The sequence below is a fragment of the Eptatretus burgeri genome, chromosome 4 (assembly GCF_056783735.1).
Source record: "Eptatretus burgeri isolate ZD-2024b chromosome 4, Ebu_testis_v1, whole genome shotgun sequence".
Taxonomy (NCBI): domain Eukaryota; kingdom Metazoa; phylum Chordata; class Myxini; order Myxiniformes; family Myxinidae; genus Eptatretus; species Eptatretus burgeri.
In genome coordinates, this window is record NC_140964.1 from 72,833,014 (window position 1) to 72,859,350 (window position 26,337).

General features: G+C 45.0%; 1 protein-coding gene across 1 annotated transcript in view; it reads left to right on the plus strand.

Annotated features, from left to right (window-relative positions):
* LCMT2 (leucine carboxyl methyltransferase 2) overlaps positions 1-25,415 on the plus strand; it is a 55,697-nt gene extending 30,282 nt beyond the window's left edge. The window contains exons 10-15 of the mRNA XM_085876549.1: positions 1,878-2,135; positions 10,436-10,654; positions 22,783-22,880; positions 23,480-23,688; positions 23,784-23,919; positions 24,130-25,415. Coding sequence (XP_085732675.1) covers positions 1,878-2,135; positions 10,436-10,654; positions 22,783-22,880; positions 23,480-23,688; positions 23,784-23,919; positions 24,130-24,297 — 1,088 coding nt within the window. The 3' untranslated portion in view covers positions 24,298-25,415. The remainder of the gene's footprint in view (positions 1-1,877; positions 2,136-10,435; positions 10,655-22,782; positions 22,881-23,479; positions 23,689-23,783; positions 23,920-24,129) is intronic.
* Positions 25,416-26,337: the final 922 nt, after the last annotated feature.

The window sequence follows — 26,337 nt, forward strand, 5'->3', positions numbered from 1 at the left end:
AGGAGCAGCATGTCCAAAGTGGAGTGGCATAGTCTGAATCCGAATTGGTGATCTGAGTTGAGGCTGTTGGGGAAGAGGAAGGATTTCATGTCAATTGTGATGATTGATTCCATGACACTGCTGATGATTGGAAATAAGCTGATCGGTCTGTCGTTAAGGGGATCGGTTTTTGCACCTTTTATGTAATGCAGTCTTGTTGGTTGAATTTCAAGCAGATGAAAGATGACCTCGGGAAATGATAGGATGTGCAGTAGCAACAGAACAGGTTTTTAGGACACGTGAGCTGACTCCGTCCGTCCCAGTTGCAGAATTGCGGACAAACTTCACCTTCTCAATTACAAAAGACGCATAGTCTCAGAGCAGTTGGGTGTGACTGGGTAGGGTGGGTACAGAGAAAAAGGGTTGTGGACACAAGATATGGAAGCAAACACAGGATTGAGGCATTTGGCCTTCTCACGAGCAAAGTCAGCTGTGGTGGCAGTTGACATAAGGGAAGGGGTCGAGAGGGAGCATTCTCCAGAGACAGATTTTACAAGGCACCACCAGGTTTTAGAGGATGGAGACAAGTTTGAAAGTTCAATCTTGAGGTTGGACAGATGTTGTTTTCTGGCTCTCTTGAGAGTGGATACACACTTCTTGTGGGCTTTTTGGAATGAATTGAGATTGCCTTCAGTTGAGTTTGCTTTCCAGGAAGAGAAGGCAAGTTATTTTTGAGCAACTGCCTCATCACAGGATTCAGTGTATCTTGGATGGGAAGAAGAGTAGGATAACTTACGACGAGATGGGATGAATCTGTGCATAAGAGAGAGAGCGGGTTTCGATGGAAAAATTCCCAGGCTGAGTTAACATTGGGGCAGTAGATATAGGAGACCAGTCCTGAAGTGAGATAGCTGCTCGTAGTCTCTGCCCATCTACCTGAGTGAACTGCAAAACTCGCCGATGCTGAGGCAGCACTCAGATACAGTTTGTTCAGAATTGCCAGAGAGATGTTGACTCTCACAAGCATATGATCAGATGAACCGATTTGAGCGGAGGAAGTGCAGGTGACATTTGCGGGGAAGTTTGTCATCACCAAGTATCGGTCATTGGGAGAAATCGGGGTTGGAAAGTTCACAGATCCAGTCATTCCCAAGAGACCACATAAGTCCTTTTCTGAAGTGCCATGGCTGGTGAGAGAGGTACCAACACCTTTAACTCCTAATAAGTGTGTCTCTCCCCCTGAAAGCACTGTCTGGCAAACCCTCCCATCGACTTTCTTAACAATCCTCTTGAGGAAGTGACTTCCTTCCTTCCTTCCCTCTTTTCCCATCAAATCCCTTCACCTGTCCTTGGCGATTTTATATACGCTGATAAGAATTACGATTCAGTCTTATTTTGAAAAATTACCTATTTTTACCGAAGGAGAGTTTGCATTCTTACACAGACTACTTTGCCATGTGTCTCGTGATGCTGTGACCCGAGGTTTATATGGTCAGGTGTCGATTTGTACGCTGTCTAACAACGTCCTTGTAATTCATGTCTCAGCTTTTAAAAGTGCACTTAAGTCTCTTAATGTCCTGTCGTGTTTGTTCAAACTCTTCAATTAGCTTTAGATACTGTATGGAAAAGGTTGCAAATCATTTAGTTGTATTTATTGTTGCTTCTTCAAGAAGGAGGTGAGATTCATAACCACTGGCTTTTTGAGGATGTTTATTGAACAATCTGTCATGGAAATCGTTTCCATGTTGGAAACGATGGAGGAATTTTCGGCGGACAAGAAAACGGTGATTTTAATTGAGTACACATCCTTGTGACGATTTGCATTCCTTGTTGCTTGACTGCTTGACATTCTCATAGGACTGATTCACTGCAAATGAATTTTTTTTTTTCATTTACAGCTCTTCATTTCAATGACAATGGGTGCAAGCTTGCGGCACAGATATTGCGACCATGCTCTGTCCGGGGTGAGGCCTGCCCCTCTTTTGGCCATGCTTCATGCTGTCTGGCCCCTGGTCTCATCCTCACTTTAGGGGGTTTCGGGGTGCATGCCAACCGCCACGGGCGACTGAAAGTGGTGCGGCTCCTGAAGAGAGAAGAATACAACACAGGATGGGAGGCAACGACTGTGGAGGTGAACAGCATTGGCAGTTCTTGGGGTAAGTTGTGTGAATTGGGGTAAGAACCTGGTGTTGGCTTAGCGGTTAGGGTGGTGGCTTTTGATCCTAAGGTCCTGAGTTCAAGACCCGTTTTTCTGTTGAAATAACACCAGGGGGTTGACTCAGCCTGTCATCTTTCCGAGGTCGGCGAAATGAGTGCCAATGTAGTCGCCATAAGGCTGCACATGAAGGAAAGGGGTAGCGACGGATTTATTAAAAAATCTGGTCTTGGTGTGGTGCAGGCATGAAGGGCCGAATGGCCTCCTACTGTGCTTAAAAAATTCCTTGTAATTCCCATGAACCATTGATTCATATCTTATGGGTGTCCCAAAGCTTTGGATGTTTAAACCTTATGGATGGAAGAGCTGACACAACAATGGCCAAATAAGTACCTTTAAAAAGATGAACAAGTGATATATTGTTTGCATTTTTAAATCGACTGGCAGGATGCACACTCACCTCTGGGTGTCTTAGCCTGGGTTCTAATCCCATTCCACTTATAAACTGTCATTCTGGTGTTTCGCATGCAGGATGATAAATCAATCTGTAGACTGTCTGCTGGATAGATGTTGAACTGAGTGTGCCATTTGCTGGCATTAATGGATGTTAAAGATCCCATGTTGTCCTTCATGAAGAGTAGGCAAGTTATCACAGTACTCTGAACAAATTACTTATCCCTGCTTTATCCTACAGGGGACACTGTATCAGGGCACAGCCACACTGGCATTGATGATGCAATCCCATAGCCTCGTGCTGCACGCAAAATGATCATTCTAAAAATCCCCTTCATGCATTGTAATCACCATAGCAGCTTCTCTGATGGAAGAATGAACAGTCAGTTGGGTGGGTTCGGCTGCATGGACCAAACTCTACAGAGGATTATGTGCAGACTCCTTTGCACACCCAATATGGAGTGGCATAAAAAGTCTTCAAAAGTCACACATAACGATGCTGGGAAGTTATATCATCAACTCTGTGTAACCGGGTGTGGCAGGGAGAGGCCACCAAGAGACCAAAGGCAACTTTGAAAGAGCTACAGACCTTTATGGCAAAGACTGGTCACTGTGTGCATGTGACAGCAATATCTCAAGCACTCCACAGGTCTGGTCTGTGCGGTGGAGTGGCAAGAAGGAAGCCATTACTCAACAAGGACAAATGTGTCCAAGAGCCGCGTCCTAAAGGTTTTGTCTTCACCAGAAGAAGAAGAAGAACAAGAAGAAGAAGAAGGAAGAAGAAGAAGAAGAAGAAGAAGAAAAAAACAACAAAAAAAACAACAACTTCTGATATTTCGTCACGTGCCTTGATTAAGCCAATAGCGAGACCCGTCGTAGTGTATTTACGAAATAAATCATGTATTTACGAAATTACAATACATTAAATGGAATAATCTTTAAATAGTAACGCGAAATTTTCGAAACTTTAAAGCAAATGTCCGAATATATTGAAAAGTTCATGATAGACGCTCTCAAAAGGCACCCTCAATGCGAGGATATGTACAGGTGTTTAGTATTTAAGGATATCCGGATCCTGTATATAAAAGAGCCGAGTCCTAAAGGTTTTGTCTTCAGAAGAAGAACAAGAAGAAGAAGAAGCACAACACCGAGCTCTCTTAGAGCCACGTCTCGCAAGCGATATGCGGCTAAAAACACCTGAGTTGAGTCCCATTTGAGGAATGCGAAAACCCACTCCGGAGATTCTGAAACCAAGTGGCAAAAAGTTTTGTGGTCTGACGAAACCAATATGGAACTTTTTGGCCGAAATGCAAAACGTTACATTTGGCGCAAATCCAACACAGCACATCACCCAACGAGCACCATCCCTACTGTGAAGCTTGGTAGTACTGCAGCATAGCAAACCAATTGTTCGACTTTTCATAAAAGCACCAAAATTGGTACATATGTTGACCAATGTATTCTGAACAATTCTGGATATGGAGCCACTCAAGATTTTGCCTTGGTCAGCTTTGGTGGCCATTTTCCAAAATGGCCGCCATTCTACTTTAACAACATGGGATATCTGTCATTGTTATTCTCTTTGTAGGTTTCTCAGAGGTGATAAATACTCCATGTGATGTGCATTTACAAAGGAAAACAATACAATTTGTGTTGATTTATTATATTTCCAACCATTGTATTGGGGAAAAATGGTCATTGGATGGTCGCTGGATGGTCGCCGGACCCGAGGTGGCCAGAGTGATCATGGAGTTTGAGGAGGCGAACATGCATCCAAATGCCAATGAGGAGACACGTCACCACGAAGAAACACCGCGTGCACAGGAAGCATTTGCCAAAGATGTATAATCACTTGTGCCTGTCATTGAAGAGCTGGGGAATCCCTTCGGGGAGGATAGTCCAGATTTGCTGGTCCTAGACACCAAGGAGATTGCCAATCCTGCAGTGATTGAAACAGTTTGCACTGCCAAGCAGATTGGACAAGAACAGTTTCAGGCATACTCAAAGGATTGCCTCATCGACAGAACCAAGATTATTGATGAACCTATAAAGAGGAACGAACTCCCCCTCTTCGGAACAGACAGAAGACCAAAAGCACCCAAAGGAAAGGAAGCATCTGCGAAGAATGATATGGCCTTATTTGCAAGGCTCTACATAGGCTGCCAGAACCACGATGGGAACCTGGACGAGTTCTTCCGTCATGAAAATCAAGCATGTCCTCCCGCGTTATCTGATGCAGGTAAGCTATACCTGGGTAGCAAAAGCGACTTGCTGGTGTGCCTTGAAGGTGTTGCTGAAGCTCAGTCTGATGCACCTGCTGTCACTTCTGTTGTCCTTGACGGCGCCGTCATCGTGCAGATGTTGAAGCCTGGCACTGCCAAGACATTTGAAGAATATGCCCACCAAGTCTTCTTCCCATACGTCGAGGGGCAGCTACGTCATGCTTCACGTCTCGACCTCGTTTGGGATAGCTACAAAGATGGCTCCTTGAAGACGGCGACAAGGGAGAAATGAGGAAAAGGGGTGCGACGGCGCATGGTGAGCACCACAGCCATACCAGGAAACTGGCAGAGTTTCCTACATGTCGACGCAAACAAGGTGGAGCTCTTCACCTTCCTGTCCGATGTGCTGGTGCAGTCCTTCCATGACGAGGCAAAGGAGCTGGTAGTCACTGATGGTGAAGCAGTCATCTGCCTTCCAAGGCAGGAAGATGAAAGCTCTCTGACTCCATGCGGTCAAGAAGAGGCGGACACTCGCATCATGCTACATGTGGCCCATGCTGCAGAACATTACTACCGTCGGATTCAAATTCAAACCATAGACACCGACGTCGTCGTCGTGGCGGTGATGGTAGCCCAGACACTACCATGCGTGGATGAACTCTGGATTGCCTTTGACACGGGCAAGAACTACCGCTACATCCCTGCCCATGAAATAGCTGCCTCCCTCAGTCCACAGAAGGCACGTGCCCTCCCTGTCTTCCACGCAATGACCGATGTGACACGGTATCAGTATTCGTGGGGCATGGGAAGAAATCTGCCTGGGCCACATAGAACTCGCTTCCAGAACTGACAGATTCTCTTGTGGCCCTGACCACCACACCAGTCAACATCCAGGATGACACAATGCACTGCATTGAAAGGTTTGTGGTGCTCCTCTATGACCGCACCAGTCCATATACGGACGTCAAAGAGGCCAGAAAGAAACTCTTCACCAAGAGGAACTCCGTCCAGCGCATCCCACCTACCTACGCTTTGGAACAGCATGTGAAGAGATCACTCTTCCAGGGTGGCTATGTCTGGGGGCAGGTCTTGGTCCCTCAACTCGTGTTTCCATCACCAACAAGCTGGGGTTGGCAGCAAACAGAGGATGGGTCCTACGAACCGCTCTGGACCACACTCCCTGAGGCTTCAAAAATCTGCTTCGAGCTGGTGTCGTGCGGCTGCAAAAAAGGCTGTATAAACCGCTGCAAATGCAAGAAGGCTAATCTGCAATGCACTGGACTGTGTGCTTGTGAAGGAGAATGCCAGCAGATAGACGCAGTAGACAAAGACTGAGATATCGGCCTTGCTTAGAATGTGCAAATGCAAAGTCTCCTTGCTTGTAAAAGTGTTGACTTCTTGATCCAGAGCCAGTACACTTGAGCTCAGAAACTCATATTGTACTAGACTGATGTATGCGTGTACCATGTGTCCTGGTAGAATGGTAGTAGACAGTAAACCGTTTCCGCTTCAAAGTGAAGTGTGCAATAATTTGACTACATTTTCTGAGTTTGTCATTATCCCGATTATATATCAGTTCCCTTTTCAAAATAGAGTAAAGTATGTAATCTATAATGCAATTTTTGTTGATTCCAAGCCCATTGAATGTGATGAATATCATTTGACTCTTGTTCTCCAGGCAATAATGGGTACTTTTCAGCGAAAAGTTTCATGAGAGCAGCAATTTACAAATCAAATAATGACTTTTTTACCGAAAATACTGGCTCATAATATTTGAATACGCCTTTTCATGGTCAATTTACTGAATTTTACACTTTCCTTATATCTACCACCAATACAATAAGAAAATAAGAGCATATAGCCAATTTCGCTAAAGTAGAATGGTGGCCATTTTGGAAAATGGTCACCGAAGCTGACTAAGGCACAATCTCGGGTGGCTCCACATCTAGAATTGTTCGGAATACATTATTCTACATGTGTACCAATTTTGGTGCTTTTATGCAAATTTGAACAATTGATCTGAAATATCAGACTACGCTGCAGGACTATGGTGGTGGCAGCATCACGTTATGGGGATGTTTCTCAGCAGCAGGGACTGGGGAACTTGTCAGGATAGAAGGGAAAATGGATGAAGCAAAATAGAGAAAAATCTTAGAGGAAAACCTGCTGACCTCTGCAAGAAAGCTGAAATTGGGATGGAAGTTCACCTTTCAGCTTGACAACGACCCGAAGCAAACAGCCAAAGTTACACTGGAGTGGGACCTAACGAACAAAAAGATAAATGTCCTTGAATGCCCCAGTCAGAGCCCCGACCTAAATCTTATCGAAAATCTGTGGCATGACATGAAGATTGCTGTCCATCAACGCTCCCCACACAACTTGACTGAGCTTGAATAGTTTTGTACAGAAAAATGGGCAAATATTGCCCAATCAAGGTGTGCAACATTGGTCGAGACCGATCCCAACAGACTCACAGCTGTAATTGCTGTGAAGGGTGCTTCCACCAAGTATTAACTCAGGTGGGTGTACACTTATTCAATCAGGATATTCTAATTCTGTATTTTTAATTAATTTTCTGAAATTTGAAGAATTTGTTTTTCATTTGGAAGTTGTGGGTTATGATGTGTAAATAAAGGTGGAAAAAGTCTGATTTGATGTAATTTAATTCCAGCCTTTAAGGTAGCCAAAGGTGAAAATTTTGAAAGGGGGTGCAGACTTTCTATAGGGTATGTAAATACTTCTCCATAAATATTTGGCAATGAAGAAGATAAATCTGTAATATTATTATCATATTGTGACGTCTGTGGCTCATTAACGTGTAATATACTTCAGCGTCGGGATCATTTGTCCCAGTAAATGGCCGATTGGTTCCTAACCTACTGCGTTCAATTATTCTACTCTTTACCGTTCACCAATGTCGCCCAAATGAAGCAAAATTAATGGTACATGCACGTGAAGCAGAATATTGTATACCCTTCTTACCTTTTCAAATGTCAATTTGTGCTGAATATGGGGGAAAAGTGGACGTGACAAGCAGTTTGCAACAAATCAATAGACATCGAGGGAAACAGGGTCACACAAACCTACAGTACCAGTCAAAGGTTTGAACACACTGACTCATTCAAGGGTTTTTCCTTATTTTTACTATTTTCTACATTGTAGAGTAATAGTGAAGACATCAAAACTATGAAATAACACATAGCGAATTATGTAGTAACCAAAAAGTGTGAAACAAATCAAAGTATATAATATATTTTAGATTCTTCAAAGTAGCCACCCTTTTCCTTGATGACAGCTTTGCACACTCTTGGCATTCTTTCAACCAGCTTCATGAGGTAGCCACCTGGAATTATTTTCCATTAACAGGTGTGCCTTGTTGAAAGTTAATTTGTGGAATTTCTTTCCTTCTTAATGCATTTGAGCCAATCAGTTGTGTTGTGACAAGGTCGGGTTGGTCTGCAGTAAATAGCCTTATTTGGTAAAACTAAAAGACCATTATTTTGTCTGCACTGTAGTAGTCCATATTATGGCAAGAACAACTCAACTAAGCAAAGAGAAACGACAGTCCATCATAACTTGAAGACATGCAGGTCAGTCAATCTGGAAAATTTCACGAACTTTGAAAGTTTCTTCAAGTGCTGTCACAAAAACCATCAGTCACAATGATGAAACTGGCTCTCATGAGGACCGCCACAGGAAAGGAAGACCCAGAGTTACCTCTACTGCAGAGGATAAGTTTATTAGAGTTACCAGCCTCAGAAATCGCCAATTAACTGCACCTCAGATTGCAGCCCAAGTAAATGCTTCACAGAGTTCAAGTAACAGACACATCTCAACATCAACTGTTCAGAGGAGACTGCGTGACTCAGGCCTTCATGGTCGAATTGCTGCAAAAGATACCACTACTGAGGGAGAAGCATAATAAGAAGAGACTTGCTTGGGCCAAGAAACATGAGCAATGGACATGAGACCGGTGGAAATCGGTCCTTTGGTCTGATGAGTCCAAATTTGAGATTTTTGGTTCCAACCGCCATGTCTTTGTGAGACCCAGAGAAGGTGAACAGACGATCTCTGCATGTATGGTTCCCACCATGAAGCATCCAGGAGGAGGTGTGATGATGTGGGAGTGCTTTGCTGGTGACACTGTCGGCGATTTATTTAGAATTCAAGGCGCAAATAACCAGCATGGCTACCACAGCATTCTGCAGCGATACGCCATCCCATCTGGTTTGTGCTTAGTGGGACCATCATTTTTTTTCAACAGGACAATGACCCAAAACACACCTCCAGGGTGTGTAAGGGCTTTTTGACCAAGAAAGAGAGTGATGGAGTGCTGCATCAGATGACCTGGCCTCCACAATCACCTGACCAAAACCAAATTAAGATGGTTTGGGATGAGTTGGACCACAGAGTGAAGGAACGGCAGCCAACAAGTGCTCAGCATATGTGGGAATTTCTTCAAGATTGTTGGAAAGGCATTCCAGGTGACTACCTCACGAAGCTGGTTGACAGAATGCCAAGAGTGTGCAAAGCTGTCATCAAGGCAAATGGTGGCTACTTTGAAGAATCTAAGACATCAAATATATTTTGATTTGTTTAACACTTTTTTGGTTGCTTCATAATTCCATATGTGTTATTTCATAGTTGTGATGTCTTCACTATTATTCTACAATGTAGAAAATAGTAAAAAATAAAGAAAAACCCTTGAATGAGTAGTTGTGTTCAAACTTTTGACTGGTACTGCATGTACAGGGAAATAAATAAATAAAACCTAACCCACACCTGGCACCACAGGTCACACTTGTACAAACATAAATGTTGCAGACGAGGACTTTCCTTTGATGATGCACGGTGTAGATGCAGGTTCCCTGCAGCCCGTTTTCGACGCAGGGCACGATGACGAGAGCCAGCTCTGAAGCAAGCCAATGACAAAGTGAGACGAAGAGAACCTCAAAACATGCACCATGAACCAGCCCTCGTCGTGTTCTGTCCTTTTCAGCGTAATTCTTCTCCACACTCATCCTCTTGCACACCGAGCGCTCTAGTGTGTGCGTTCTCTTGGCCTCTTTTCGTCCTTCTGGGCCGAGTTCTCCTCCGGCCTGTCCCACCTAACGAACGGACCCAATAAAAATAAATCCATTACCTGCTTTAGGGCTCTACAGTGCATTACGCCACCATGGCTGGGACACAATTGCCGGACAGATCGTGACGGCCTTTCGGAAGTGTGACACTTTTGTGAAGGGAAGTCCTCACCTGGCCTATTGGTTCTTGAGGTAAGTTGTGAACCATTGATTCGCCACGAAGAGGTGTTTACGCATACCATGTTTTACCCTGACTATCCTGTCCATAAATTACATATGCTGCCTCTTTGGCATCACATGTAATAAAATGACATTCTGACAGGTCCCTGTCACATGGCAGTCGAACCTACTCGAAACGCACGCACCACGTTACACTTACCACAGTCGATATGCATCCCCCATCCCTTGCATGTAACAATCTTCTATATTATATCAACCAAATTACTAAGGCAAAAACTTAACTTTTAACCTCGAATCATATGGCTTACGGCTCCATCCATGGAGATTTATTGCCGTGCTGTTTGCACCCTCCCCATTTTTCACAGGTGGAAGCATGTTCCCATCTCTGACTCCGGTGGGATGTGACGAAGCTCTGCTCTTTGGAGGTCGTCATGCCCCGGGCAGACCTTGCGAAGCAGTGTATCACGTGAGCATTGACCCATGCTCAACTTTGGAGCCACAACTCACCCTGAAAGAGTTGATGATCTCTGGCCCAAAACCAGAGCCACGATGGAGACATGCAGCTGTGATGATTAACTTATGGGGTAAGGTTCATTTTGTTCAAAATCATGGATCTTCTTTCTGGACCCTACATCACAAATCTTATGATTTGTTTTGGGTTGTATTTACCTGAAGGAAAATCAAAGTGGAATTTGCCCCATTCACACCAGCTCACCAAACACTTGTGTTGCCATCTGCATTAAGGTGCCTGTGCAGTTCTGTCTTGAACCTGATCCACTGTCCTCATTCCCACTATCATTCTTGTCACACTGTCTTATATACCTCGAGCTTTATTGTGAAACATCCCGGCCTTCAAACTCTAAGCTCCGTTCTGCGATCCTTTCACAATTTATCGGTTTAATAATGGAGTCAAATAGTTTCTCTTGACTCATTTATTCTGTTTCAATGAACGTCTTTCAAAAAAAATCTACGATTGTAATGAAAACATTCATTTCTTTCTTAATCTCATCTCCAGAGTAAAAGCTGATGAGAGTGGAGTCATCCATCTTGCCCTGTAAAGCACTCCCGTTATTGTAATGGAATCCTTTGGGGCCATCACTTGATTACATATGTAAACAATGATTGGAAATTATGACCCTCCATTCCTTCTGTATGCCCTTTCTCTCCAATCCCCTCACTCATACCTCCCCTTCAGATGTTACACATGTGTTATTTCTGTTTTTATTATTATTTATTAGGCATGACAAGGCTGTGAGGTAGCATTATTCGCTGAGGTTGTAGCTGTGCCAATGATGCAACACCCTCTGTAGGTTAGGGCAGAAATTTGGAATTTGTTCATGCTGCCGGCAATAGCTCGCCAACTCTTGATCTTGAACACCATAGGATCTTGAACATGCATTAGCTAATGCTGGCAGATGGGACTTCCAGTTTAATATACATCCAAGGGATGGCACACACATTGATGCATCGCCTTGCCTGCGAGACACCAAGTTGACAGCTTTGTATCTGGGGTGAGATTTAAACCCAGGCGAGATGCCTCAGAGATTGTGCATACCTCGAGGCCATCCTGCCAACCACTGATTTATTTATCTACTTCTATCCTCCCCCTTTCTCTTCCTTTTCTCGATTGAAATCTCAATTTATCGCCTTCCTCACTTTCACTTCGTTTTTGTGGCGTGGCTATCAGAACGAAAGAGCTTGAGGCCTGAATAAACATTTTCTAATCCAACACACTGCAATCTTATTTCCTGAATTTGGTTTTGCCTGATGATAACTACATTGCTTCCATCATATAAATACTCCAAAATATTTATTCCATCAATACACTTTGAAAACCCCAACAATCAAAAAGAAGATCATAATTGCTTTTCTTTGATTCTGAAGACTTTAAGTTGTTAATCTTCAAGCCCTTGAACTGGAGCATGAAACGGATTTAGGGATTTCAATGTATACGGTAATGCGGCTTTAGACGTGAGAATCTGGAAGGAAGTCCTTGAAATGGGTGACATTTGTGGTCGTTTTGACACGACTCGCTGGATTCGAACTGGGAAATGGAAACAGTCTGGCGATTGCAACTATATATATTGTTGTAAATTTCCGCCCGTTCGGACGGACGACCGCCTGAGCCCAATTGCGGCCGTGCGCACCCACCGAACGTGCAATCTAGTCGTAGCTTCCGGATCAACGCTGAAACCCAGCTACGGGTGTTTTTAACACACCATAAACCAGCCAATCCCTTTGTCCACGCGCTGCAGGGTCGATCGCCGAATTGTCGATGTACCTAATTATTCGCGCAGACAGGGATACCGGGAGTTTATACCCCGACGGGGCCTGCATGTAAACGAGCCGCTTAAGCAGCTCATTCCATCTGCGATTGCTGAGCGGTTTTATATCGCCAAGTCCCGTCAGACCAGATGTACGTTTTATCGGCTTGATAATCAGCCACCTAATATCCCGAACGTTCCATGGCAGTCAATGTGAGGAAGGGACGCAACGAGCAGGTGACATTCAACAATGGGGACATTTATTTTCACTCGGCACGCAAGCAGTCAATGGGGGGGATGGGGACAGGACACGAGCAAAAAGCCGAAAGCCGATTCCTATGATCATTTACAGCACGCACTTACACAATTCACTACTTAAGGACAAGGCGCCACAGACTTTCATGCAAAACCCAAGAAAGAAAGAACCGGGCTCGTGAGCCTTTATAATTTCTCAGAGCCGGGATGACCGAAGGGGCTCCGAGAGACCGGGTGGGCTACCTGGCCACCCTCATGGTGACTCGATGGGTCCTTGTTCGGCGACCCTCGGTGTCTTTGCCCAGACCCCCGAGCTCCGACTGGCTCCCTTGGTCGTCCGGCTCTGACTGAGGTGAGTGGTCTAACTGTGAAGAACACATTCTATGCCGTGCTCAAATCTATGGTTGATCAGTGCCCCAGGCGAGATACTTTTCTAGTCTTGGGGGATGTCATTGCATCGACTGGAACTGATAGGGATGGATATGAGACATGTGTTGATCCCCATGGGTCTGGAGCTGTGAACCAGAATAGCACAAAGTTCCTTGACTTTGCAAGAAGTCGTGGACTTAGGGTGGCCGGTTCATGGTTTCAGTGTCCACTAGCTCATCGCTGGACTTGGTATTCCAACGCTGGTGGTGTGGTAAAGGACAATGACCTTGTGCTCGTTGATAGCACTGAACAACAAATTTCAAAAAAAATTTTTTACTGGAGATGTGTAAAGTGATTAAGACTAATTTGGGTATGCTGATTTCAAAAATCATAACCGTTTTGCTGTATCACGTCAGGATTTTCAAGAACAGAAATATTCCCATTGCCTAGAAGTCAGGATTTCAATGAAATTTACATATGTCTTTAACATGTCTATTTCGTACAATTGTTGTTAACTTGTGTTATATTTCTTTCTTTCAGATAAAGATGAGTAGGCGTTCCTGTACCAATCATCCTGACAACTTCTGTTAGGTCTGTGGTCGGTATACCAAAAAAGATCAACAGCGAAGTATATCTACAGCAGTGAAAATGAAGGCCGCCTACTTTCACTACTTCGGGTGTAAGGTGGGGGACCAAGAACAGAGCTGGGCACCACACATCTGCTGCACAAGCTGTCACACAACCTTGACTCAGTGGTTGGTGGGCAAGCGCACGAGCATGCCATTTGCGGTGCCCATGATATGGCGTGAGCCGCAGAATCATCATGATGATTGTTATTTCTGCTGCACAAGCATCGCCGGCTTCAACAAGAAGAATAAAGGTCACATCAAGTACGCTGACTGCGTCTCTGCTCGTAAACCTGTGCCTCATGATGACGAGAACCCCGTTCCAAAACCTCCAGCTTATCAGAACATAGCTGTAAGCAGTGGTGAAGAGGATGGTGATGATGAACCTTTTGAACCCGACACTCAAGAACCACACCTTCTGAACCAGGGAGACTTAAATGATCTTGTAAGAGATCTCTCGCTGTCAAAGGCGAAGGCAGAGCTGCTTGGATCAAGGCTGCAGCAGTGGAATCTACTTGAACCTAACACCAAGATATCCTTGTTGAGAGCACGTCACAGAGACATGGCTGAGTTCTTTGAGATGGAAGACACGATGACATTCTGCAGTGACATCAACGGTCTGTTGAAAGAACTTGGGTGTGATCACGATCCTGCAGACTGGCGCCTCTTCATCGACTCGGGGAAGAACAGCTTGAAGGCTGTTTTGCTCCACAATGGCAACGAGAAACCATCAGTCCCACTGGCTCACGCGTTCGGCATGACAGAGACCTATGAGACTATGCGGCAGCTGCTTGATTCCATCAAGTACAATGACTTCAACTGGCACATCTGCGGAGACTTGAAAGTGGTGGCGCTGTTGTTAGGGCTGCAGTCAGGCTACACGAAATACATGTGCTTCCTTTGTCTCTGGGATAGCAGAGACGACAAGAATCACTGGACGAAGAAAGATTGGGAAGAGCGAAAGGAGCATGTACCTGGTCGACACAACGTGAAGCATGTCGCCCTTGTCGACCCAGCCAAGGTTTTCCTTCCACCACTCCACATAAAGCTCGGCTTGATGAAAAGTTTTGTACGGGCAATGGATCTGAATGGGCGTGGGTTTTTATACCTCAAGGAAAAGTTTGGCAACACCTTGTCGGAGGCCAAGATCAAGGCTGGTGTCTTTGTTGGACCGCAAATCCGACAGATTATGAAGGACGAAACTTTTCCGACAACTCTAAACCCCAAAGAGCTGGCAGCGTGGAGGAGCTTCAAAGCTGTGACGGACAACTTCTTGGGGAACGAGCGCGCGGACAACTATGAAGAAATAGTGCAGCAGCTGCTGGAGTCATTCAGGAAACTTGGCTCCAGGATGTCCCTGAAAATCCATTTCCTACACCAGCACCTGAACTTCTTCCCTGACAACTTGGGAGCAGTCTCGGACGAGCACGGCGAGCGATTCCACCAAGAGATTTCACTCATGGAGACGCGTTACCAAGGGCGGCACAACCCGAACATGATGGGCGATTTCTGCTGGTTCCTGCATCGTGAAACTGACACAGAGCAGCACAAACGCAAAGCCAAATGCCTAAAGCATTTTTAATTACATTCTAGTGGAGTTTTTCTGTAATTTCTATAATTTTGAAGCATTCATGATGAAATAAATGAATAAATGAATTTTTGTAAATTTCATTGAAATCCTGACTTCTAGGCAATGGGAATATTTCTGTTACTGAAAATCCTGACGTGATACAGCAAAACGGTTATGATTTTTGAAATCAGCGTACCCAAATTAGTCTAAATCACTTTACACATCTCCAGTAAAAAAATTTTGTTGTTCAGTGTAGTCACTGGAGGATGATCCCGAAATGCAGGGTCTTCCGGAGTGCTGTGTTCCTCAAGGACGACCACAGACTTGTTGAACCAACTCTGAAGTTGCAGTTTCAATCTCGGAGAATGGTACCATTCCAGCCGAGGCTGGGTGTTGGCAAGCTCATGGATGAGAGGGTAGCTGAGGAGTTTGCAACAGGCTGAGTGGGGATATGGGGGGTCTCGGTGCTTTGGGATATCATGAAGAGTTGTGGAGTGCTTTCAGACCACCATCCTTGATGTTGCTGGTGGATGTCTTGGAACTCACTGTCGGGTGAAGAAGAATTTTGACTCTCAAGGGACACTGGATACCATTGACCAGAGTCGCAGAGCCAGGCTAAATGGCAGAGCTGAGCTGTTCAGGGAGTTCAGACATAAACCTGCACGTGCGCTGAAGGCGAAAAAGGAGGCTGATGTGTGAGGAATCTGTGAGGGGGTAGAGCATCACCTGTGGTGAGGTGATTCTTGTCCTGCTTACAGGGGAATTTGTGCATTGGATTCGTCCAAGCCCATCCCTCGGTGTACTGCAGTTAGAGCGGAAGGTAGTTGGAGCGGCTCTTGATAGAGGAGTCCGAAGTGAAGGCCTGCTGGGCTGGTAACTTTGAGCAGCTGTACCAGGCTGAACCACCAGCTGTTGAGTTAGATGTTAGCGGTGTTACTATCCCTATTGCTGACCCTCCGATCAGCTCTGATCTACTGTCGTTTGTGGAAACCGAGGCTGCGGTGTACTGGATGAAATGAGGTAAAGCTCCTGGGATCCTTGGCATCCATGCTGAACTTCTCAAGGCTGGTGGAAATGCTGTACTCGTGTCGTTGCATGCAGTTTTGTGCTCTGCCTGGAACACAGGCATCATCCCAACTGACTGGAAGAGGAGCCTTGTTGTCCCTCTCTGGAAAGGGAAGGGTGATCGCCAGGACTGCAACAACTACCGAGGGGTGAGGCTGCTTTCAGTGCCGACAAGGTCTTTGCTCGAATGATTCTTGATAGGGTCTGCCACCATCTGCTTCAGCACCAGCGTCCAGAGCAGTCAGTGTTTACAGCAAAGAGGTCAACGATTGACCGTATCTTTTGCTCTTCGGGTCCTCACCAAATGCAGATGAGCGTTTCGGCAGGGGCTGCTTGCAGCCAATGTTGATCTCTGCAAAGCGTTTGATTCAGTGAATCGGGATTCCCTCTGGAAGATTCTTGGTTTTCATGGGGTGCCACCAAATCTGATCAATCTGATGTCTGAACTCTACTCTGGTACTGAGAGTGCTGTGAAATGTGGTGGTACCATCTCTGACTTATTTCCAGTTGTTACTGGAGTTCTTCAGGGGTGTGTACTGGCCCCCACACTTTTCAGCACTTGTACGGACTGGATTCTGGGGAGGATGTCAGAGAGATCAAGCTGCGGTGCAGCATTTGGGAATGTCAAGATCTCTGACCTTGATTTCGCAGATGATGCAGCCACATTTGTTGAGACACTTGATATCCTTTTGGGGGCCCTCGAGGTGCTGAATGAGTAATCGGAGCCACTGGGATTATGGGTTTCCGATGTAAGAACTAAGATCCAGCCTTTCAATGACATCTTGGATGCTGCTCTCTTGTCTGTACCTGCTTGTGGTGAGGATGTTGACGTCTCAGAGAGATTCACTTACCTTGGCAGTGATATTCATGTCTCTGCTGGCTGTGAACCAGAGGTCAATACACGTCTGGGTCAGGCCTGGTGAGTCATACATTCACTCAATCATGGGGTGGGGCACTGTCGGTACTTGTGTAGAACGACGAAAGTCCGAGTCTTCAGGTACTTGGTGCACTTGGACTCTGACCAGGGATCTGAGACGGAGACTTAATTGCTTTGGTGCCATGTCTCTTCAGAGAATCCTTGGCTATCACTGGTCGGACTTTGTGTCCAACGAGTGGTTGCTAACAGGACTCAAATGAGATTTGTTACCTGCATAGTCCGTGAGTATCAGCTGTGGCTGTATGGACATGTGGCTCGTTTACTTGATGCTGATCCTACTCACCAGATTATCTTAGCATTGGAGCCGAGTGAGTGGAGGAGGCCAATGGGCCGACCACGTGCCTTGTGGTTGCAGCAGGTTGATCAGCGTCTCAAGGAGATGGGGTGGGCCAGGAATTTGCCTGGTGGATAGCTAGATGAAGGCCCCTGGAGTACCGGCAGAAAATGGACGCAGCGACGTGCTGTTCCGGCACATAGTCCCATACCTGACCTGATAGGAGCAGTGAATCATTTTCTTGGCTTCGATCTGAGCATCATTTGCAATGAGTTAGTGATTCTGTCACCGTAGGTGGGATTTCAGGTGGTCGAAGAGGATTATGTCACGCAGTTACTCAAGTCCCATGCCGATCCTCTCACTAACAGTGACCTGGCAGAGCTGGCCGCAAAAGCATTCAACCAAGAGAATTACAATGCCGACGTACTGCTGGAATATGAAAAGGGTCTCACAACAACGTGTGTCTGCAAGTGGTTTTCAGGCATATTAATGAGGCAATGAACATTCTTTGGCCCCTTTTCAAGGGGGCCCCTTGAAGGCCCCTTTTCCACTCAGTTGGGATGATACCTGTGTTCCAGGCAGAGGACCGAACTGTATGCAACAACATGAGTACAGCATTTCCACCAGCCTTGAGAAGTTCAGCATGGATGCCACAGAACCCAGGAGGTTGACCCCATTTCAACCAGTTTATCGTTGTCTGTGTTTCCACAAATGAAGGTGGACCACAGTTGATTGGAGGGTCAGCAATAGGGGTAACAACACCCCTGACATCCAACTCGACAGCTGGTGGATCAGCCTGGTACAGCCACTCAAAGTAACCGATCCAGTGGGCCTTCACTTCAGACTCTTCTTTCAAGAGCCCACCACCCTCTACTCTAACTGCAGTACATTGAGGGATGGGCTTGGAGGAATGCAATGCGCAAATTCCCCTGAAAGCAGCACGAGAATCACTTGACCACAGGTGATGCTCCACCCCCTCACAGATTCCTCGCACATAGGCCTCCTTGTCCACCCTTCGTGCACGTCCAGTTTTATGCCTCAGCTCCCTGAACAGCTCCGCTCTGCCATTCAGCCTGGCCCTGTGACTCCGGTCAATGGTGTCCAGTGTCCCTTGAGAGACAAAATTCTTCACCTGATGGTGAGTTCCAAGGCATCTACCAGCAACATCAAGGATTGTGGTCTTGAAGGCACTCCACAACTCTTCAGGATCCCCCAAAGCACCCTGACTCCCTAAATCTCCACTCAGCCTGTTTGCAAGCTCCTTAGCTACCCTCTCATCCTTGAGTTTGCCAACATCCAGCACAGGCTGGAAAGGTACCATGCTCCTGAATTTAAGCTGCAACTTCAGAGTTGCTACAACAAGCCTGTGGTCAGTATTAAGGAACTGAGCACTCTGGTATACCCTGTAGTTCTGGATCAGATCATCCTCCAACAACCATCAACGAGCACATGGTCAATTTCCTTTGCCACACCACCAGCGTTGGAATACCAATTCCAGTGATGAGCCTGTGGGCACTGAAACCATGAACAAACCAGCCACCCGAAGTCCATGACGTCTTGCAAAGTTAAGGAACTTAGTGCTGTTCTGGTTCACAGTTCCAGACCCATGGGGACCAACACATGTCTCATAACCATCTCTATCAGTTTCAGTCGATGCATTGAGATCCCCCAAGACTATAAGAGTATCTCGCATGGGGCACTGATCATCCACAGACTCGAGCGTGGCATAGAATGCATCCTTCACGGTGAGATCACTTGCCTCAGTCGGAGCATATAGAGACCAGGGAAATGACTCCCAGATTGATGAATCCTTTGTCTCATAATACGCTCGTTGAACGGTGTTACCTCAATTATCATTGGAGTCAGCTTATTGGACACAGCTACAGCAACTCCTTGGGCATGGTAACTATCAGAGCAACCAGACCAATAGTAGGTGTAACCACCCACCATGATCTCGCCGCAGTCCAGTCTCCGAACCTCAGAGGAGTGCTGCAATACTGATGTCCAAACGCTTGAGCTCAGATGATAAGAGACAGATGATCATCCTCTCTTAGGGATAGGACATTCCAGGTATCCACCCCAAGGGACCGCCTCAGATTAACCCAAGGAGACCACCGTATGGTGGACGACACCTCCACTACCCCGACACCCACTCCCTCAATCTGACCCGGGAAGGTTACCCCGTGGTTTCCCTCCTAACATCAAAGATTGGGAGTACCAGAGGCTTTGCCCCAATCCCGTCATCCGGTGAGCTGCTCTGCAAAGGGCAGCAACACAGGAGGTACTCCCATGGAGTGGGTTTTCTGTTTTCTCTGCATTTGTGGATTTTGCGGAATGACACGTTTTACGGTGGCCGGAGTGCAAATCCTGCCACCAACCTCCAAAAAAAAGTAACCCACTGCAGGAGGACATCCACATACATTGTTGGGCACTAGATATAGATGGCCGTTGTCTCACAAAGGAGCTTCTCCGCCCTTTGACAGGTTTTGTTCTTCATCCTGCTGGGTGTCCATATCATACACCCTCCTCACCAAGAAACTTTTGGGTGAGACGGTTTAGTCGTGGACAACCCGACCATGAAACAGTTTAGTACAGGTTTACATGGTACCTGAAGCAAGTCACAGATCTAGTCTGACCTGACTTGACCTCCAATCATGAAATAAATCTAACTTCAGTCCCTGTTATTTTAAACCTAATAACTGCTTTCTGCTTCTCCCTAATAGCATTGCTTATCTCACCACTCAACCACCCTGGTCTCTTTCTGCTTCCAGTTTTACACCTCATTGGAATGTACTTCCTCTGCACTCCACACATTTGCTCCTTCAAGGTTTCCCATTTCTCTGATGCTGATTGTCCTGTTGTTAGCTTCTCCCAATCTACATCACCCAACTCTCTCCTCATACCCTCAAGGTTTACCTTCCTGAAATCTAACAGCCTTACTCTACTATCCTGAACTCTATCTCTTATCAGAATTCTTGCACACACACTATGTTATGGTCATTTGATCCTAAATGCTCCCTGACCTCCACCTCTTCCACCATTTTCGGATCGTTACTTCAAAGGAGGTCCAACACTACACTCCCCCTCATGGGCTTATCTCCAAACTCCCCCTCATGGGAAAATGATGAAATGCTCTGCCCTTTTCCCTGTTCCTGGACCCAATCTATCCCTGACAAGTTAAAATCCCCCATAATCAATACTCTTCCCTTACCACATGCCCTTTTGAATTCTTCATGTGCTCCTCCTTCCTCCTCTTCTTTCACACCTGGAGCCCTATAAAAGCGTCCTACCAGTATCTTACTGTTTTTACAATCTCTAATCTCCACCCATACAGATTCCTCTGCATTAATTCCCTCCTTAATGTCACCCCTTTCTCTTGATGCAATGATGTCCTTTACCCAGATTACGACTCCTCCTAGTTTCTCCTTCCCATCACACTGATACACCTTGTAGCCTTCTAATCCTGTCCTTCAGTTACTCTCCTCATTAAACCATGTCTCACTCACTGCAACTACATTGTACTCCTCGCTATCCACTTTGGCCTCAAGCTCTTCCATCTTATTATTTAAACTCCTGGCATTGGAACAGAATATGTTTATTATATCATTTCCGAATTTCGGGAGAATCCCATGCCTGGTATTGGCTTAATGGTTGGGGTGGTGGGCTTGAGATCCCGCTCAAATGTTGAATTAATACCAGGTGGGGTTAACTCGGCCTGTCATCCTTCTGAGGTCGGCAAAATGAGTTCCAGCTTGCTGGTATCCTGTGTCGGAGTGGCGACCCGTCCAGGATTGTGCCCATTAGTCAAGGAGACTGCTCAGGCAGCACTAACGCTCTGCACAGAGTATGGTCCCAATGGATGGATGGATGGGAGAATCCCAGAAAACATTACCTCATAACCCTTTACTTTCAGCTGCTTACTCAATATCCTGGATCTATTTTTCAAAACCTCCGAGTGAACTTTCCCTAAATAATTTGCTCCAAAATGTACCACAACCGTCTTCCTGCCATGACCCGATACAGTGTCGTTCACCCTTCCTTCAATGCCCTTCAATGTGAGGGACAACCTCATATGCTGACAACCTCCTTCAAAACTATACAGAATTCTATGTCTATGATCCTTCCTGCAGAATGAAGACTCTACATATTTCATAGTCTCATCACCACAAAACTATCTCCCAGACCTCATTCCTACCGATCCCTACTGCTCAGCTGCACCCTCACCATTGCTTGCACTCGCCGCACCCTCACCATTGCCTGCACTCGCTGCACCCTGACCACTGTCTGCACTCCCTACACCCCCACCATTGCCAATCTCCTCAGCAACCTCACTCCACAACCACAACCAACTATTCTCTTCAAATTTCTCACATTCTGCTACGTTCTACAAATTATCTATCCGTTCCTTCAAGTGGGCTATTTCCTTACATTTCTGACAACTGTGAGTACCCTCTGTTTCCTCTATTACTGATGTGGCCCACATTAAGCATGTATCACATTTTATTTACTCCTCTTCCTTTCTCCTTCACTCTCTATTTATACCCTTTTTTCCGCACTACATCCCCAAGGCCCCAACTGACTTAAATGCTCAACTTAAGCACTCGGCCTCACCCTGCCTCTTCCAATAAACTAATACAAACACCCGCTATACTGCTACAAGCACAACTGCAAACTTTATCGATACAAAACGCATAACCCCGACACAAATCTCGAGAACAAAATACTCAAAACAACACACTAAGAACACTTATCTTGATCTGGTGTCGGAGTTTACACAACCGGAAGCGACGACGCCTCCACAAGCCCTCACCTTGGCTGACAACCTCATTTGTGGTACCTTATCAAATGCCTTCTTCAAGTCTAGACATGCTACGTCCACTGCCGTTCCTTCATCCACCCAATCAGAAACTGCATATAATGTACTATAGTCTTACGAATATCATGACCAGAATAGTGGATTTCTCTGAAAAAAATTGCATAATTAATGGGGTAATGACAAGAAAAATTAACATATTATGAACAAATTAATTATACCATTGTGTTCAATGCATGATAATCTACACGCATGTTTTCAAGGTTATCGAACAATCTTTGGTTGAGATCTGAGGGGGCTGTGTAACGAACCACCCTCCACCCCCCTTTTCGGAAGAGCCCCAAATCTCCCAGTTCAGTTAGGGTTAAGGAACACTGTGTGTATCTATGTATGTATATATATATATATATATATATATATATATATATATATATATATATATATATATATATATATATATATATATATATATATATATCTGTTAATTATTTGTTATGTGCTGAACACAACTGGGTCATGTGTTGCTGTTTTTCTCACAGGATTGCAGTTTCTTATTATCCATGGTGGGAAATGTTCTGCAGAAACGGTTCTCGATGACTGCCACTTCCTCGACATCAGCACTTTCTCTTGGACAAAGGTACTTCCGGCATTAGCACGGTGTGATCACTTGAGCCTGTTTGAACCGCAGTCGATGCATATGCCACTGAGCTATGCGAACCAATTTTACGGCTTATTTCCTCACGGGTTTTAACTCATGAAGTCCTCAGGACATTTACGAAGTGTGTATTGCACGACCTTGATGTTGAATAGATAAATTTATGGTGACATATGACGTTTGCTGATCTTCTAGAATTCTCTGCAGTCAAAGCAGTTTGTGCAGTCACCCCTTCGCCAGCAGAAAGAGTTGCATGGGATATGTGATCACTTAACAAATCTCATTTAACATCATTAAATGCCGATCCATGCATGAGATTTGGCAATGTTAAATTGAAAACTTGTAACAAGGTATCACTGTGCCTGCATCTTTGACACAACTGCTGTTTGCCGAACGACGAGCCACGTCCAAGTGTACCTTTATTGAAGTCTGATTGGTCGTACTGTCAAGCTGCACGGAGTCTGGAGGTAAAATCTTCCCGAGTCAGAAAACTGAACTGACAGTGGAAGAAACTCGTATCGTCTGTTCAATTTGTTGACATCTTTATTGTCAATAAAGATAATGGTTTATTGCAATTGCAGATATCGATTCGAGGTCCAAAGCCCCAAGGCCGCCATTCACACACGGCCAGCGTGTGGGGAACGTGCATGGTTATCGCCGGTGGTCTGGGTGCCGATGACATTCCCCTCGCCTGTGTGCACTGCATGTCGGCCTCTCAGTCCTACGGGTCCGCAGAGCTTGGAGAGGTCACGTGGAATCGACTACTTTTGAATCCTCCACTCCCGCCTCGGTACTTGTCATCCCTAATTTGCATTTGCTGTCAAGTTTGGTTGTTTCATACTTTGTGCCTTACCATCATGACTGTTCTCCTCTTTGTTGTCATAGCTACTCGCACACTGCTCACGTAATGGGCTCTCATCTGGTGCTAATAGGTGGCGTGGGAATCCATACACCCTCTCTGCATCCTCTCGCCACCATCTGCCTCTGCTCGGGCAACACGACGGAGTTCACATTGGACACAGTATGGTCGTTGCTCTTAACGCTTATGAATCGTTTAGGAAGCAGATAGTTGGCTTATTCTATCAAGCATTTGCATGTGCCATTCTTCATGTAGTTCATTAATCGTGTTCCTTCAAAGTACCGTCCCAAAGAAAATGTATTCATCTTTATATATGCTTTATCAATGTGTGAAATTGATTCGGATCTGTTCATCTTATTCCATACCATCAAGGAAACCTTGGTCAAGCCACCGATGCTGCATGGTCATGACAGTGTTTTGGATGATCGTGCTAAGAGCCACATCATAATCCTTGGAGGTGGAGGAAACTGCTTCTCATTCGGCACACACTTCAATCCACACGCCATGCTTCTAGAACTTGCACACCTCGATGAGGTCTAATGTGTGGACAAGACTTGGGTCTCTTTCTGTGGTACTCCTTTGTATCTCAATTCTGGTGTTTCCCACACTGGTCAATGAAGAGAACCAAGGAGTTGCAGTGAGCTGTCAATAACGATCTATATTTTGCATTCTCTGTTCGTTTGTACCATAGTTTTTATTTATTTATTTCAAACCAGCCTGTAGATGGCACCACCAGGATGCACACGACTTGTTGAAATGACTTCTGGCAGCGAATGAAGGGTAAGGGATATCTCAGAGGCTATGTACTCGTATTTGAGCCATCTGGTCTGGGTTTGATTCCCAGCTCGACTATAAACTCTTCCTGCTGCTTTGCAGACCATCCATTTGTCCATATATGTCCATATATGATATGCTACCATTTTATTATGTCATTAAAGATTTCACAATCTATCAAAAAAAGTCAGATATTGTTTGCCAGTACCGTGTGCAAGTTATAGGTACTGTATAATAACCGTTTGGGTTGAGGGTTGCTTTGTCTCTACTCTTTGATTGGGGTAGTTACCGATACAGGAATACTTGTTAGAAATAGAAATATTCACGACTCTTCATTGGCTCTTTGCCTTCTTAACATGAAATTATTATTATTATTATTATTATTATTATTATTATTCTCGTTATCATTCCAGCTCAATAATTTAATGGAATCCAATCCCACCATTCTTTTATTTATTTATCTCTCCTCTTTTCCTGTTTTTTTTTTTTTCATTTCCTTGCTGATGTTCGTTTTAGGTTGCCATTCTACCCTTGGTTACTGTGCTCTTCCATCTCTTCCGAAAACGTATACAGTGGTGTGAAAGGCTTTGCCTGAACCTCAGGCACTCTCTCCCTCTATGACTAATTTCCTGAAGATAGCTGAACCAGTCACAACTTTTTCAGCATCAATGGGCACACAACCAGTAACAAAGGACCAAAATCACATGTAGTACGTGCCAGTGATGCCCCTCGTCTTTAGGGAGAACAATCATGTCATATTTGATGGGCACCAAAGGTATCACTGGAGGCATCATGTTCTTCGCTTGTCGAAATGTTTTGCAAATATGTAACACGATATATTGTACCTATCAGTTTTTCAAATAAAATTGGCAGAATAGCAACAACCATTTATTTTATTTTTTTACATCGCCCAAAATCACAACACATCTCTCAATTTACCACTGACTTCCCTCATGTAAACCCTAACGAATCGTGTGTCAATGGCTATCCCAGACATTGCTACTTGAGGGTTATACTGACTTGTCAGGTTGGAATTTGTACAATGTTGAGCTGTTGTGAACATCCATGCGAATACTTGCATCACTCGTAACTGATTCCATCCAGTCGGTGTGAAATTGGAACCAATACACCGTTGTTTTTGTGCCATATGATGGGCGATTAGCAAAACGCCACCTGGTGTGGTCTGTGAATGACCCGAATATGGTGCAGACTTCTTTTCATTTTATTTTTTTTTCATCAGACTCGTTGGACCAATCCTGTTTTATAAAGTCATCTGTCTAATGTACCTTCAAAACATTTAAAAGCTCATCACTGATGAAAAGTGATAATCATCCGACGATTAATTTGTAATTGGTCACTGGCTTTGACACCAATACAATTTTTTATTATGGCCCGAGGCATCAAAAAGCTACACAGATCAAACAAACAGTTTCAAATTCAGCACCTCACCATCAAGAGATCATTTAAATTGCATCAGATGTGGAAATCAATGTGAATTGTTGCTTCCAGCTTGCTGGCTCTGACAGAAGACGCCATTTGCATTTTTGCCGTTTCAATCCCTACCCAGTTTAGAATCCTGTGCGGGCACAGGCAACTTGCTTGTAATATGAATTTCCTTGGAAGGTACAGTGCCTATAGAAAGTCTACACCCCCCCCCCTTTAAAAGTTTTCACCTTTTTTGCCTTACAGCCTGGAATTAAATTGCATGAAATCTGACTTTTCCCACCTTTATTTACACATCGTAACACACAACTTCCAAGAGAAAAACAAATTCTACTAATTTCAGAAAATTAATTAAAAACACAA